The 17,959-nt window shown below is 37.0% G+C and overlaps 1 protein-coding gene across 7 annotated transcripts in view; it reads right to left on the reverse strand.

Annotated features, from left to right (window-relative positions):
* Positions 1-3,100: 3,100 nt before the first annotated feature.
* LOC115223206 (protocadherin Fat 4-like) overlaps positions 3,101-17,959 on the reverse strand; it is a 168,620-nt gene continuing 153,761 nt past the window's right edge. For 4 of the 7 annotated variants that reach the window (XM_029793671.2, XM_036512321.1, XM_029793670.2 and 1 more), the window contains exons 45-49: positions 15,723-15,809; positions 10,834-10,902; positions 10,333-10,542; positions 9,131-9,217; positions 3,101-4,338 (exon numbers count right to left, since the gene is read on the reverse strand). In XM_029793671.2, the coding sequence (XP_029649531.1) occupies positions 3,972-4,338; positions 9,131-9,217; positions 10,333-10,542; positions 10,834-10,902; positions 15,723-15,809 (820 nt within the window). In that variant the 3' untranslated portion in view covers positions 3,101-3,971. Of the gene's footprint in view, positions 4,339-5,891; positions 5,903-7,068; positions 7,723-9,130; positions 9,218-10,332; positions 10,543-10,833; positions 10,903-15,722; positions 15,810-17,959 lie in introns of those variants that run through there. The other 3 variants (XR_005003481.1, XM_036512323.1, XM_036512322.1) reach the window with 3 other exon arrangements.

The following is a 17,959-nucleotide window of genomic DNA, read 5'->3' on the forward strand; positions in this document are numbered from 1 at the left end:
GCTGCACCAGGCTCCAGTCTGATCTGGCAGTGTTTCTACAGGTGGATGCCCTTCCTAATGCCAACCAAACCGTGAGTGTAGTTGGTGCTTTTTACGTGCCACCGGCATGGAAGCCAGTCAAGGCGGAGCTGGCATTGGCCATGTTTGGATGGTGCTTTTTACGTGCCACCGGCACAGGTATCACAACTACAATTTCCATTGATTTTTATTTTGATGTTCTTGACTCAATAGGTCTCCTCAGGCACAGCAGAAGCCCTACGATCCAAGGTAAGCACAGCAGGTCGTTCTGCGATCCAAGGTACTTTGGATGGGCTGGGGCTGCTATGTGAAGCTGGTGCAGGAAACAGCCACGAACTCACATTATTTGTTGGGTCTTTGCAGTCACAGCATATCTCCAGAGATCTCGGTCTTTCGTCATTGCCTCTGTGAGGCCCAACGTTCAAAGGTCATGCTTGACCACCTTGTCCCATGTCTTGAAAATATATTTTCTCCACTCCTTTTTTAATATCTATCATATGTTACTCCCTTTGTTACCTGGTGTGTTCATAAGGAGGCTGCTTTGTGTTGGTACCTCTAAAGGTTAACAGCTATTATGCATGAACATGGCATTAGACCAGAAAGTGGCATCTTCTTTTACTCTTTACTTGTTTTGGTCATTTGACTGGGGCACCACCTTGAAGAAATTTTAGTCAAATGAATTGACCCCAGTACATTTTTTTTTTTCAAGTCTGGTACTTACTCTATCGGTTTCTTTTGCTGAACCACTAAGTTACGGAGATGTAAACACACCAACATCAACCGTGAAGCCAAGGTGATGGATAAACATACACACACATGTGCCTATGTATGATGGGCTTCTTTCAGTTTCCATCTACCAAATTCTACAATAGCCTGAGTCTATAGTAGAAGACCCAAGGTGCCATGCACTGGGACTGAATCCACAACCATGTGGTTGGGAAGCAAGCTTCTTACCACACAGCCATACTTGTGCCTATGCATAATGTATTTTGAAATAAGATGTAATAACCAGATTATAAATATATTTTTTCAAAAATTTTATCAATTAGAATACAAAACGAATTCTGCATTTTTTGTTTTTTATTACTTTTTCTATATACACAGACACACATATATATATATATATATATATATATACGTATTTGCAAGTTAAATGATAAATTTTTAATTGTGTGGTAAGTAGCTTGCTTACCAACCACATGGTTCCGGGTTCAGTCCGACTATGTGGCACCTTGGGCAAGTGTCTTCTACTATAACCTCAGGCTGACCAAATCCTTGTGAGTGGATTTGATAGATGGAAACTGAAAGAAGCCCATCGTATATATGTGTGTGTGTGTTTGTCCCCCACCCAACATCGCTTGACAACTAATGCTGGTGTGTTTATGTCCCCATAACTTAGTAGTTCAGCAAAAGAGACTGATAGAATAAACCCTGGGGTCGATTTGCTCGACTAAAGGCAGTGCTCCAGCATGGCTGCAGTCAAATGACTGAAACAAGTAAAAGAGTATATGTATTAAGCAAAAACGGATTTATTGTCAATCAAACTTGCTTAAAAATTGCCAGATAACTTTCAAGTTAAAAAGTGGAAACGTTTTTAATTTGGAACTCAACAATAAAAGAATTTATAGTTTAAACTGAATCTATATATAAAAAAAAGAAAGAAAAAAACAATAGAATACAAATATAAGTATTTCTAGAAGACTAAGTTGAACAAAATTTGATTAATCTTCTCTTCTCTCATGAGTGACAGTTATTAGACGATTTCTGCACTGAAATTGTCTTCTGTTTAAGTTAGGGTACCCCATGGGCCTTTGATCTGCTAGATAAGCACACACACACAACGATTTTTCTCATACTCACCTCCTCATCCTCTTACTGTCTGTATATATAATCACACATACATACATGAAAAAACACAATTGTATACATGGTTCATCTGTATTTTTTTGAAAATTTCAATGTAGAGAAGAAATCTATTAAAGCACTTGGGTAATTGTGTGGTATCTAATCTTTATATATAAAAGTGAAGTTGTGTGTCTGTCTCCTACGATTTAGATTCCTAACTACTCCCACATTTTGCGGTGCAGTGTAACCAAAACCGGGTATCTTATAGTCGTGATTCATATCGAGCTCTTCTGGGTATTAGCGCGCGTCTACGATGAGTCTACGATTTTAAAAAAATTTACCATAATTTTTTCCCATTTGTAATGCATTTTTTTGCTATTATATAAGGGAAGTAACTTTCTAAAAATGTATTATTAAATCTCAGAACGTAAGAAGCTACAGTAACTCCCCCCCTTTGTGGTTAGCCATATTGAGATGGCTATTATACTTTACATCTCTAAAAATGCTTATATAGTTATTTCCCTTACAAACCCGAGCAACGCCGGGCGATACTGCTAGTTATATATATATATACATTCTACATAATCATGTATTGAACCATTTCAGTTGTAGTCTTCTTAATTATCTGTATATATAAAACTGAGAATGTGTGTGTGTCTGTCTGTGTGGAGATGTGTCAGGTCATATCTTCAAGGTACAGTGTGGAGGTGGGGGTAAATATAAGTGAAGTGGTATAGAGGTTTAAGGCGGCGAGCTGGCAGAAACATTAGCACGACGGGTGAAATGCGTAGCCATATTTCGTCTGCTGTTACATTATGAGTTCAAATTCCACCGTGGTCGACTTTGCCTTTCATCCTTTCGGGGTCGATTAAATAAGTACCAGTTACACTGGGGTCGATGTAATCGACTTAATCCGTTTGTTTGTCCCCTCTATGTTTAGCCCCTTGTGGGCAATAAAGAAATGAGAAATTAATCTTTCTTGACTGGTATTAATTATCTCAGGAGCTAATATCCAGTGTTGTAAGAAGTGAGATCAACAAAACCCATCAATTTTGTACCAGCACCACTGATGTACTGAATTCCTCCGACTCAGTGGAACTGGATCATTTCAGAGTTAAATCTTTTCGCTATGAACACAGTGCCAGTGAAGGGATAGGAGTTAGTGTCCTCACAGCTAACCTCTTGCTTGATAATGCAGTAGTCTACAAACTTGGAGCCCAGACAATGGAAATACACAAGACTGAAAATATAGTAATTTAACTTTATCTTTTCATAAAGATGTGTAGCCTAGTGGTTAGACTAATGGATTCATGATTGTTAAAGTGGTGGGTTCAATTCCCAAAACCGAGCAGCATGTTGAAATCCTGGGCAAGGCATTTCCTCTTACCCTACACAACTCAGCTGAAGATGTGTGTCTTGTGGAGCAGGTTAGCTCCAAATCTTCCACATGCAAAATATTAATAGCCATTAATGGCTGAATGATGATCTCAATAAAAAATTCAGGTCTTGCTTAGATAAAGAATTTTTTTTATTTCTAAAACTTTTTATAATTTATTCAGAGGAAGAAGTGCAGCATCATTGATATCTTTTCAAGACTCTAAGATTGGTGAATGGAAGAGAGAAAGTTATCCTCCGACAGGAACCCTGGGCCAAATGCTTGCATCAGAGCGGACTCCACCAGAGTCACTCAAAGACCAGAGGTTCGAGTTCAACAGCATCCACATTCATAAAGTCTCAATTCAGATTTAATTCACTGGAATCAATTTAGTTGACTACACTTCATTTTTGTCATTTGCTTTGTTCAAAAAAATCATTTATGATCTATAATACAATAAAAAATATAATAAAATATAAAAATATATATATATATATAAAGCATATTGTCAGCCACTGGATGATTGGGCAGGCCTATGGTCAAAGGCATCCCAGCTATGCCATCACATATTTTTGTTCAGGTATAGTGAAGTCAGCACTACATTATCCAATGGGTTCTTTCGTTTTTGAAGACAGCAAACAGTAATTTGTAGGAAATTTGGTGTTTATTTTGAGAAAAGTAAAAAAAAAACCATGAAGAAACTTCCCTGTTGTTGATGATGATGATGATGGTGCTATATGTCTGTGCTTTCCATTTCATCATCATCATCTCTTTTGAAAAGCTGTTGCAGGTCATCAGTTTTGCCATAATCTGGGACATCTCTGTCTTCAGATTCCTGTCCTAATACATTTGTATTAGATCCCTCTAGAAAACTGTCAAGGTTCTGTAATAAATTCTGCTGATTTTCTAAAGGAGTTTTCTGTGTTTCTGAAGAAGTTGGTTGGTCTTCTATAGGAACCTGAGTAGAGTTCGAAGGTGTTTCCTGGTTTCTGTTGGTTGTCTCAGGCAGAGGCACAGAATTATAGAGGGAAGCTTCTGTATCAAAACTGCTTCCACTCACATGACCACTGCTGTTGTTGCTGTTCCTTTCAAAGCTTGTCCTATTTAAACAATAACAACAACAACGATAATTATTTCCTTATTTAAAAAAGAAAAACATTTAGAAGACAGCATGGCACTCTGACAAAAAGAATGAAAATGTGAAAAATTTGAAAAGAGCTAGGTGTTCAAATTAACGAATTCAAGCATAATGAGAATACAGCTAGTTAAGAAACATACGTAGGCTAGCATTTTACCTTTTCCACTCCCTCATTTTGGTATATATATATATATATATGCATTCATCATCATCATCATCATCGTTTAATGTCTGTTTTCCATGCTGGCATGGGTTGGACAGTTTGACTGAGGTCTGGAGAGACAGCTGCTGCACCAGGCTCCAATCTCATCTGGCAATGTTTCTACAGCTGGATGCACTTCCTAACGCCAACCACTCCGAGAGTGTAGTGGGTGCTTTTTATGTGCCACTGGCACAGGAGCCAGTCGGGCAGGCCTGGCATCGATCATGTTCAGATGGTTCTTTTTATGTGCCACTGGCACAGGGGCCAGTCGTGGTACTGGCATCAGTCACGTTCAGATGGTGCTTTTTGCATACCATCGGCACAGGAGCCAGTCAGGTGGATCTGGCATCAACCATCTTTCAGGAGGATAATGCACCAATTCACACAGCTAAAGTTGTTACTGAATGGCACGAGGAGCATTCTAGTGAAGTTGAACATCTTATCTGGCCACCACAGTGGACGCTAAATGATAATGATGATGTGAATTGTCATCTGAATTAACGTTGAAGTGGATTTATATATTTTTCTATTTTTGATTCGTCTGGCATTCGGTTAATTTTTTTCTATCATAATTTAATTGCTTGCTCCTTTCTGGACTATTGTTAAGGTCTTTATATTTTTGTTGGTAGAGCCCATTCGTTCCAATAACGAATTCCCGAGGAAAATCCTAATTTGTGATTTCAAAAGGATTGTATTTTGTTTTGTTTTGAATTAATTAGAGTTGGAAACAACTTGTAAAGTTTTTACTGGATATATGTACCAACCTGGAATAAAGTAACATCTACACTTCTATTTTTCCTTATTATACCTTTATATATATATATATATATATATATATGTAGGTCCCGGGTTGATTCGGGGTTAACCACAGTAAATAAGGTACTCAATACATAGCAGAGTAAAATTAATTTATTATATAGAAGGAGCTTCTACAGGACTAGAACTGTTTCATTCAAGAGAAATCTTCAGGAAGCTCTGAAGATTTCTCTTGAATGAAACAGTTCTAGTCCTGTAGAAGCTCCTTCTATATATATATATATTATATATATATATATATATATGTTTTCTCTCATTTCACTATTGGTAAACCCCTACACTTGATGTTTGTCTTTGTATTGTCCCTTCTCATCCTTTGCCCTGGTGGCAAATAAAAGATACTATTATTATTATTATTATTGTCAATGCTATTTTGGTTTTCCAATTTTTTTTTGTTAAAATATGAAATTGTTAAAGAAGAGAGTTAAATTTATCCATAAAAATGAAACAAAATTGAATTGCTTGTGATAGGACTAGTGAAAATTGTAGTTATTTACCTTTACAATTCCTTTGACAGCAAAAGCAATTAAAAAAATAGGGATAAAAGTAAGCATTCATTATACAACTGATAGCTGCCAAATATTAATTATTAGTAACAAATGGTATTATCATTAATTTGTTATCATTTCAGCAAATTACATTGAGAGGTTGATTATAGTCCAGGTTAATGCTTTTACTCTTGTCTGGAAAACACAGATGAGAGAGAGAGAGCATTTATCCCTTGGATGTCAAGGTAATCCTATGTCTCTAAGGTTCTCTTGTTTGGTCCTAGGATAGCCATCCCCTATTGGGACATCTCATTTCATTCTTTTTGGATTCTGATGATTTCCATGTTTTTCCATAATCAATTCTGTGTAAATCTCCATTTTCTTGTAAATCTTTCCTCACCTGTTACCTTTGTAGTAAATAAACAGTTATTTTATTCACACTTAATTTATTAATCATTTTATTTTCATATTAATTATTGTATTACCACTTATATAATTAACTTTATTATCACTTCTATGATTATTTTATTCTTCACCAAATTTCAGTCAACTCAAGGTTTTAGTAGAAGACATTTGCCCAACGTATCAAGCAGTGGAATTGAACAAGACCATTCAGTTGCAAAGTAAACTGCTTAACCATTGAGCTATCTCTGCCTTGCCTTGTGATAGTGTTGAATTTTACCAGAAGTGGTACTAAAAGGACCCAAACTTTACTAAAACCATTCTAAAATATTTCTCTGGAAGAGTGGTTGCTCTTCATTGCAGTCGACAGTTGTGACTGATCAATGTTTCGTTGGTGTGCTGAGATGAAGCCGTGGCATTCAGTGAGAAAAACTCACAGAGGAGTGGAAGAGGTGTAACAACAAAACAATGGCTGTCAAAATATGACTGATTACGGTGGGGACAGCAATCAATATCAACAACAACAAAAAAGAAAGGAAAAAAAAAACCAACATATTTTGGAATCAAAACTAGGAAAATCAAACTTTCTGATGCAATTGTGTGGCAATTAACTAAAAATGTGCTTCTTTAAATATAGGCAGAAAAAAATAGACAGCAATTTAGTGGAAAATAAACGTAGCAACTACAAGGGAAGTGAATGAAAACTATTCATAGAACATATGTGGAAGGTATGTGAATAAAAGAGAGAGGCAGAGTAGAGGAAAAGGGAATGGAAAATATATAGAACATGTGGAAACTGTGAAATAGAGATTATTGTTTTAAAGCAAGTTAGAATATCAATAAAACTGTTGCTAATGGAGAAACTCAATAGTAAAAATAGAGTTAAATTTGACATTTTGACAGGGACTTTAGTCTACAAGCATGGTTTTGCCTGCTGGCAAAACCTAAAGCTCAGTGAAAATGAATTTGATAACAGAGCATATGTTTAAAGAAAACATAGAATATAGATAGAACAGATGTGGAAGGCAGGTAGAAGATGTGTCAATTGTAAAGAAGATAAGGTGGAAGTTTGGTTGATAAACACATTGAGGCTGCAATGAAGCCAAAATGAGACGAGTCATCAATGAAGAAAATTAAAGATATTCTAATGGAAACTGAAAAATAAACAATGTAAGCAGCAGAAATAAAAAATGAAATCTAACAAAAAGCTAAAATGCCTGACTCTAAAAGCAAACGGCATTGAGTGTAGGTATGATGTAATTTGGTGTAACATACATCTAGAGATGTGGTTGAAAGTGGGGGTTTAGGACAATGTTGAATTCAAATGAGGTTGTTCTTGCTGCTTCAGCTGTTCTGGTTGTGGTGCTTCCTGATGACCTCTTGGGTCGATGTGGTGTCATCTGACTCTGATTCCTTAGAAGACTCAAAATGGTCAGATCTGAAATAATATTCCATTACACACTGTTATATACTTACACACACATATTCTATAGATAGGCAGCCATTTGTCATCTCTTCCTCTCATTCCCACATCATTGCTATTCTGCTCCTCTTCACCCCCATTATCATTGACCGTTCCCACCCCTTAACCCTACTCAGTCTCCACAGTTGTCATCTACCTCCACGACACATCATCCCTACACATTTCCGTCCATGCAAACCTAGCTATCAACTTACAAACCAAACACGTTGCTTCCTCTCACAACCTCAACTGTTTTGGGCTTGCAGCTCTGGATATCTGTGAACTGTTAATTACTGTAGTAGAAAACACCATCTTCCAGTTTGAAGGGTCCGATTATGAACAAATCTCAAGACTGCTGATAAGGGTTAAACTTGTCAGAGCTCCTGGCTGTCAACACCTCAACAGTTGTCCCTCCTGTGTTTATTCATCATGTATGTGGATAATATCTTCATACTGATATCATCTTGTGAAGAGGCTGTTAAAATGTATATGTTCAATATTGGTGGACATATAAAACATATATAACACTGGTTCCTGATCTCTGCTTCATTTTGAATTCAAAATTACAAAGAACAGATCCATCTCCACTAACTTTTACAGAGAAGCGGCTGGCAGGAGCCTATTTGTACATTATAATTCATCCTTGCCCATCAGAGTTAAAATGTCCTGTATCAGAAACAGAATTCACAGGATGCACAGTAAATGCAAGGAAGCCGGAAGCAAAACACCAACATCATACAATAAGGAGTTTACTGAAATTAGCAACAGAGATACAGAGGCAATGATGCACACCAGTCAAATGCAGCTGTTCAATAGTTTGGATGTCTGTCTGTCTGTCTGACCAGTTTTGGCCTGGGTCAAATAAACAGATCCAGAAGGTTCCTTTGAAAATGACAATGGGAGCATTGGACAGCGTAGATATCTGTAGTCTCATAAGCACTCTAGGTGCCATCAACCCACTTTTGCTTCTATAGATATGGTACTTTAGCTACCTCTAGAGGCAGGAATGAGTACACCCTGGACAAGCTGAGGAAGACCTTGATCCACACTCTTTACACCCTTGAGACCAACCCCTTACCAGTGTAAATTTCTGAGACATAGCACCAGATCATACAGGCCCTACTTGAAACCTAATGAAAGGCTGCTGTACATCATCACAGCCTCTTGTCACCCTCCTAAAAACTTTGTAGATTTTGAACCTGTCCTAAAAGAAAGATGTTTTTGATGCTGCAGTCTCTTGCAGCCAGTGAGTTTAAGGATCTTATCATAACAATTAAATGCACAAAAACATGAACCCTTCCCAACGAAAAACGAAGGCATTTTGTAAAGTGATTTCGAAAGTTCACTGAGTATGAGGCAGCTTTATAAAATTGAAATAACTTACATTCCTATTTCACTTTTTTCATATCCCTCGTTAATATTTGATTGATTAAAGAGCAATGATTGGAGTTCATCAAATTTATTCTTGTATCTGTGAGTAAAGGAGAAAAACAAACAATTGATGAAACTGCAACAACTCACTGTAGGATCTCTCTCTCTCTCTCTCTCTCTCTCTCTCTCTCTCTTACACACACATACACAAGGTGGTAAACTGGGTGTCACATTTGAATGTCAATAAATTGGTTCTAAGTATTCGTTCTGGCTGTCTAATCCTGCTATAGCCATCTTTGCCTTTTATTCTTTTGGGATCAAGAAATAAAAGTACCAGGGTTGATTCTTCTCTTTCTTTTTTTCAATTTGTCCATCTTTTTGGAAGAGATCAGCTGTGGAGAGGGATGGACAATGATGGTGTCTGTAAGACTTCATGAAGATTTGAAGGTCAAGGCATGGCAGAGTATGTCGCATGTAGGCAGATACATATATATACATGATGGAAGACCATCACTGACCATTGCCAGTGCAAGATTTTAGGTCCAACACTTCATAGACCCTCTCTACCCTATTGATATGATCCAGAGACAAGCTGGGGCCAGATATCCAGTGCCAATACGAATTACAGGCTTGGGAATGCCATGATGTCAAACGCAAGCAAAGCTCCACAAAATGTCCAGTTTTATATCAGAGTGACCTTTTCCAAGAGACCTGCTCTAACAAACACTGGTCTTCCAGCATACTAGACACCAACCTGGAATTTCTGAGTACCTATGCTTATTGCTAGGTAATTGAATTCACCTGTTCTTTTGACAATTCTTTCTAAATCTGTAGTGTGTGATGTACATTCATTCATTCATTGCTGTTGTGAAGAGACATTTGCAAGTAAAACTAAACCAAATACTGAAATATGTATTTATGTAAATTTATTTATATGTGTATGTATACACACGTGCATATGCACACACACACACACACACACAAATATGTATGTGTTTGTGTGTTTGTTTACATTTGCTCTTCTCCAAAAATCAGTGACATTATGATTTCACTTGCAGAGTGAGAGATTACTTATTTGGAAAACAGGTAAAGATTAGCAACAAGAAGGGCATCTGTCTCTAAAACAATGTTTCCATAATCTAGTTGTCTAATCGATGCCAGCATGATAAAAAAAATGGCCAAACAAATATATAAAATAATATCAGTGTCACTGACCTTTTTGATATGATAACAAAGAGAATTACAGTAGAGATGGGTATAATTAGAATTATGATGATCAAAACAATAATGATAATCAGGTTTTTATCAAAGCCGTGTTTGGTTTCCTGACGAACAGGAATACTTTCTACTTCTTTGAATGACATCATATTTAGCTTAAGTCTCTTCAGAAGACTGGAAATCTCTTCCTCATTTTCTTCTAATTTTCTGTAAAAGTAAAAGATAATAAAGAAATTTTTGTTGAGAGACATAAAGGCAAAATTATAGACATGGGGACATGACTATAGATATGAAGACACAATTACAGACAGGGAGACAATTATTATTGACAGGAAGACACAAATACTGACTTTTATAATATATTTGCAAACAGAGACTGTTAGACATTTTTCATTTTTGTGACTTCTAGAATAGTGAAGTTCATAGCTGGGGATTATAAAAAAAGGGACTTTCACTGAGGACTTGTGTTTCCTTAACCAATTAAATTCAATGACTTACTGTTCAAGCTCTTCTTTTGAGATGACTTTCATTGTATCCTTATTGACTGCATGAAATAAAATGTCTGTCCTGAAAATATAAATAAAAACAAGTTTTAAAAATATTTTGGACTGGTTGTTGCAGTTGCTTTTTGGTTCCAAGACAAATTCTGATTAATCACCTCTTTGATGATCAAAAACATTTCAAGTAGAAAACCTCTTGCAGGATTCAAAAGTGCATCGTGTAATAGAGTTTGAGATATCATATTGTGTTTTCTAAATCTTTAGTGCATGAGAAATTTAGCTGCTATCTCCTGTAGAGATAGCCATGTAAACGTTCCCTTCTTGGCTTGTGTTTGTTATTATTTAGCATGAAATCAATTCTGATCAAAATCATTACAACAGTGATCATGCCATGATACAGTGTGTGAGTCTAGGACTACATTATCTAAAGTGTGTTTTGAAGGCGGTAGAGATAAGACTGTTATTTGTAGCAGAAAAAAGCTCCCTCAATGGTTTATTATGAATGAGAGGGGTTGCTGCTGTTTAAGCCCAGATCAATCTTGATGAAGCAGAGCTATTGTTAAAGATAGTCCAGTTGTAATTACCTTGTATCTCTGATATGATGGAAACCCTGGACTACATTATTCAATACTTCCCTTTTTAAGGGATGTCAGAAAAGGACAGTCATTTTGATAGGGGTCATTACCAATTCCTTTTCAAGACAGTGGAAGTCACTGTCTTGGAAATGACGGATGAAAGAGAGTGTGATTTGGCTGCTGTTTATAGCAAATCAAAGGTCTGCAAAATGTTCCCTTATTAGTTCATTTTTCCGGTTGGTCTAAGAAGTTTCTAGACCAAAGTTAGTACAAATATTTAAATGTTATCAAAGTTTATCATCATTATTATTATTTACTTTTAATCTGCATGTTTGATGCAATCACTTGCCAAGATACACCCAGCATCCCAGGGCGAGTGAACGATAAGAGATGTTACAGTATGATATCTGAAAACTTAGGGAGGGGAAGTGGCAGGGGCAGTAGTGAAATATCTTCATGAAATACAACACAGACATTTAAACGGATAGGATTTTTCTAAAGATGTGGGCAGCACAATCTTTTGCATTTCTCTGAGACATGGTTCTCCTGGGATATTATCTAGATGTTTCTGACATCCCATTTTTATCATACCTAGGGCACCCACAATAACAGGAACAGTTCTCGCTTTAAGATGCCACATCTTTTGTATTTCAATTTCCAGGTCCTTATATTTACTTAATTTGTCAAATTCCTTTACAGATATATTTTTAACTGTGAGAACATTTACATCTATTAATCTGCAAGTATTTTCTTCCCTGTCTTTAATAATTATGTCTGGTCGATTAGCCTGGATTGTTCTGTCAGTGTTGACTGGAAAATCTCGATTGGCTCAGGGTGATGTTCATACCAGTAAGTAGGATTGCTAATTTTGTCGTGCTTACATATTTTCCAATATAAATACTCTCCTACCCTATTGTGGTGATTTTTGTATTTGTTTGGTGTTAGCACAGGACATCCTGAGACGAGATGATTCGTCAAATGTGTTGCAGAATCTGCATTTAGGGTCAGAACCGTTTTGAAAAACATTAGCCTAGTAGTCTTTTGTAAGCAAGCTTTGATCTTGTGCTACCAATATGAAAGCTTCCTTCTCTGCTTTTGGTCCTAAACTTCTCAGCCACTGACGGGTTGTTGCTTGGTCTACATAAACATTTTGACTTCAAAGTAGATACTGTCCATGCAGAGCTTTCTGGTCCCACCACTCCTCAATTTGTTTCTGCCCGTTCTTTTTTGCAATCTGCTTGAACTGTTTCGCTTGTTTCGTGGCAGGGGTTTCAGGTTCTTCATCTAATTCAGGATTCATGCCAAGTGCCATTGTGAATTTCCAAGCTTCCTTGACAATAGAATGTGATTTTTTACTGCTTTCATATTTGCACACAAGCTGCAGCATCCAGTTCTCTGGACTAGATAAGTACCTCACAGTTCTATCTGCATCATTCCTCTTCCTTCATTGCATCTAGCTAAGTACAGACATTCATCGTCTGCTTTTGGTGGTGCATGTTCTTAGATGTTAGTAGTTTTCTTGTCTTCCTGTCCAGGCGTTGGAGTTCTGTAAGATTCCATTAATGATGTTGAAACTATATTAAACTACTGGAAGTGCCAAGGTGTTAATGGCTTCAATACAATTTTTCGAGTTGACTTCAGTTTTTAGTGTGAGTCTTAGCCTCCTGTAATACTCCTTTCTTATTTTTCCATTTATAGTAGCATGTTGTATACCATTTCCTTCATTTATCCCCAGGTATTTATAACTTTATTGTGGGTCAAGCTCCTTGGTGGTAGAGTCGGTATCTAGTTTAATGGAAGCTGTTTGTCTGAGCTAGCCTTTTACAAAAGTTGCTTTAGCACACTTATTGATGCCGAAATCCATCCCAATGTTATTGCTGAACTCTTTAACGGTTGTTAGTAGCCCTATTAGTGCTTGGTCTTTTCTAGCAAACAGCTTCAGATCGTCCATATAAAACAGATGGTTTATTGTGGTATTATAAACTTTGTCCTCATACCTGGTGGTATTCAGTTCATTTGAGAGTGGGATCAATACAATGCCAAAGAGTAACAGTGAGAGGGAGTCACCTTGAAAGATGCCTTATTTGATGTTGATGTTGCTGGATTGGTTCATCCCATGGCTTAGAAGGAGATGTGTGTTCCACTTGGCCATGCTACCTAGTAAGCATTTTGCAGATGACAGGAGGGATCTTATATACCTCAAGGGCCTTGAGTATCCAATTATGTGGGACCCTATCAAACGTTTTCCTGTAGTCTATCCATGCCATACTCAGGTTCTTCTTTTTGCTTCAGCAATCCTCTACAATCATTTCATATATATATATACACACACATACATAAGGTATTTGATGACATATCCTTTTTTGGTCAATGCTGCATTTTTTGCAAACTATATAATCTTTGTTTCAGAAAATAATAATGGCAGATTCTCAGCTTACTCAAGAAATGATGAGGCATGCTGTTATCATGGCTATAAAGGTTGAGCGTAGCAATTTAGAAATATTTCGATTTTTAAAAATCATGAGATCTTTTGTCTACAAAGTAGTTGGTAAGGAGTTAGAGACCAAAAATGGAAATGCATCACCAGAATCAAAGAGTGAAAAGTATTCTAAAGGCTCTGAAACCATCAGAACACCTGAATTTATCCAGCAAGTTCAACAGACCATTGATTGCAATCTCAGACAATACAGGAGGTCAATTGTAAAAGACTTCCATGTGTCAGAAGGAATGGTCAGAAATGTTGTCCATAAAGACACCAGATAAAAGTCTTGTATGATGACGAGAGGTCAATTTATGCCAGAAGAAGCAACAAAAAAAAAATCATTACATCAGATCTAAAAGGTTATTAAACAAACTGAAAAATCCAGCAAAAGATTTGGTTTGGTTTTTCGCAGATGAGAAAAACTTCAATCAAGATCAAAAAGTTAACAGAAGGTTATGTGCAGACCCTTCTGAAGTTTTAAGAGTTATGCATGCAAAATTTCCTGCAACTGTCATGGTTTTAGGGGTTGTCAGCAATGAAGGACATGTGATGCCTCCTTACTTCTTTCTACAAGGCCTTAGAGTTAACTCTGCTGCCTTCATGGAAGTCCTGAAAACAGTTGTTAAACCCTGGATAGACAATGTATGCAATGAAAGGAGACGTGTGTTTCAGCAAGACTCTGCACCATCACACAAGGCTCAAGTAACACAGGAATAGATGGCTGAAAATTTTCATGATCCCATAACCCCTAACATTTGGTTTCTTTATTCCTCAGATCTATGCATTGGTCAATGAACATGCCCATAACACCAAAGATTCTTTGAAAGCCGCCATAGTCAGAGTAATGTCCAAAATGAACCAGGACCACTTGATTGGAGCATGTAGATGATTTAGATCTTGTATAGAAGCAGTTATTGACGCTGAAGGTGGCTTTATTGAATAAGATTATAGAAAAGAAGATCTAATTCTCAACTTCACAGCATTTTTTGATAATAAAGTTATCTGTTATTATATATCTGATTTTTATAAATATAAATCTGCCCTCAAATATCTTATGACCTTGTATTGACCGTGTGGTAAGAAGCTGGCTTCCCAACCACATGGTTCCAGGTTCAGGGGCATTTCAGGCAAGTGTCTTCAATTATAGCCTTAGGCCAACCAAAGCTTTGTGAGTGGATTTGGTAGACCGAAAGTGAAAGAAGCCCATCATACATATATATATATATATATATATATACACACACATATACATACATACACACAAACACACACACACACAAGATCTGATGGTACTCACATAGTAAGGGAAGTAAATAATAAAGTACGGTAGGTAGGGGGAGGTAATCAAATAGTAGGAGAAGTAATAAAATAATAGAGGGGAGGTAATCAAATACTATTTTAGGGGAAGTTAAAATAGTTGGGTATGCACTAAAATAGGGGGAGAGATAATAAAGTAGCGGTAGAGGTAAAACACCGTAGAGAAGGTAATCAAACAGTAAAGTATGGTAGGTAATAAAATAGCAAAAGCAGGGGAATAAAATACTACAGGAGGTAATCAAATAGTAATTTAGGCGGATGTAGTAAAAAAGAAAGGTAGTTAATAAACGGTAATGCATGGTAGGTAATAGAGTGGTAGGGGAGGTGACAAAATATTAACGAATGGTATGTTATAAATGGTATGTTATAAAAAGGAGAATGCTGCAATTGTAGAGGAAGCTGGGAGTGAACTAAGAGCATAAAGAACTATGAAAATGCAAGGTGTTCTAAATGTTCTCAGCCAAATTGCCACCTTATTGGAGTGGGTGATCTTCAGTTAGGTGTAAGTCTTACCTGTTAACATCTGCTCGATTCTTTCTGTCTATATGCACCTGGATATGATCTATAACAATCTGTAAATCTAGAAGCTTACTCAGATTCCTGAAATGGATAAAAGTGGTACAGTTCATATCACAGTAATACTCATTCACAACTACCCCATAATATCAAGACAAGAGGCTACACACACACACACACACACCTGTTAATAATACAAAATAATTCAGAAGATATATAGAGAAATCAAAAGTCTGAATTTTCCAAAGGAAATGAGAGAATACTGCACATCTTGGATTTTTGTGTGCATTTATGTATGTATGTATGTGTGTGTGTGTGTATATGTATATATATATATGTATATATATAAGGTGATCGAAAGGAATGGATGAAGCAGTTATTCACTACATTACAAAAATTCAAGGAATCCATACCATTCTATACTGTTCCATCATTTTATTTTGCATCTCATCTTTGGTAAATGATATCACAAAACAAGCAAAGTGTGTTCCATGCATTTCTGATTATTGCTTCCATCATATTTCTAATACAAGCCTGCACATACTTAGAGGCTAAACAACTATTTTGCCATGATTGATTGGATCCTAACAACACACACACACACACAAATATATAATCTTTTACTTGATTCAGTTATTTGATTGTGGCCATGCTGGAGCACAGCCTTTAGTTGAGCAAATCGACCCAGGACTTATTCTTTGTAAGCATAGTACTTATTCTATCTGTCTCTTTTGCCGAACCGCTAAGTTACAGGGACGTAAACACACCACCATCGATTGTCAAGCGATGTTGAGAAGACAAGCACAGACATGCACAAACATATACACACACACACATACATACATATAAATATATATATACAATGGGCTTCTTTCAGTTTCCATCTACCAAATCCACTCACAAGGCTTTGGTCAGCCTGATTATACCCTCTCCCCAAATTTCAAGCATTGTGCCTACAGTAGAAAGGATTGTTGTTGTTGTTGTTGCTGCTGCTGCTGTTGCTGCTGTTGTTGTTAAGGCGACAAGCTGGCAGAATTGTTAGCAAGCTATGCAAAATGCTTGGCAGCATTTCGTCTGCCATTACATTCTGAGTTCGATTTCTGCTGAGGTTGACTTTGCCTTTCATCCTTTTGGGGATGAAAGGCAAAGTTGAGCAGCGAGGTCAATGTAATCAACTAGACCCACTCAACTAGATTATTATGAGAAAGGATGATTATAATAATAATAATAATGATTATTAATATTATTATTATCACGAGGACACATGGCCTAGTGGTTAGGGTGTTCCACCCATAGTTGCAAGATTGTGGTTTCAATTCCTAGACCAGGTGGTGTGTAGTGTGGTCTTGAGCAAAACACTTCATCTCACGTTGCTCTGTAGTCACTTTGACACCTGATGTGTGGTACACAGTGCATCTGTTCAGGCAATGTCAATTTGAAGGAGAGAGAGAGAGAGAGAGAGAGAGAGAGAGAGCTGATGTACAGCACATACATTTGATCACTTTAAACAAATCATTTATGCAGGTCGTTCTGCGAAAGCTGAACACTCATACATCGTCTTTGACGGGAGAGTCCGTCATTATTACACAATTATCAGCCTGAACTTTTTCACTACTGCTCCCTTTATCTTACTCTCTAACTCACTCTCCTTTCTTTTCCAGTCAGGGTACCCATGTATCTTCTCTACAGCAAGACATCTATCCCTGTTCCTCTATATGTTTAACCACCATTCACCTCAATACTGCTCCCCCTTCCCAGCTGAGGGGTTTTGTCTTGTGAGTTACTTGATGACCCTGTTGATGCTAGTGCCACCATAAAAAGTGCTGGTGCCGGTGCAATGTAAAAAAGCATTCAATACAATGAGTAAAGTGGTTGGCATCAGGAAGGACATCCAGCTGTAGAAACCAAGCCAAAACAGGCAATGGGGGTCTGTTGTAGCTCCTGGCCCTCACCAGTTCCTGTCAAAATGTCCAACTAATACCAGCATAGAAAACAAATGTTAAATGATGATGATGTGTGTGTGCGTACGTACATATATACATACAAGCACATATACATATATGTATACACTTAATGTTGCTTGAAGCAGCTTTGAATAAAGTATATTTGTATAAAATCATGTTGAACACATTTGACTGTAATCAGACATGCTAAAACCTTTTGCTACAATAATAGTCAAGGGAGAAAATTCTTCACCTAGACATTTGTAAATAGATATTTTGTTGTGGGGCTGT

This window comes from Octopus sinensis, linkage group LG22 (genome assembly GCF_006345805.1).
Source record: "Octopus sinensis linkage group LG22, ASM634580v1, whole genome shotgun sequence".
Lineage (NCBI taxonomy): Eukaryota > Metazoa > Mollusca > Cephalopoda > Octopoda > Octopodidae > Octopus > Octopus sinensis.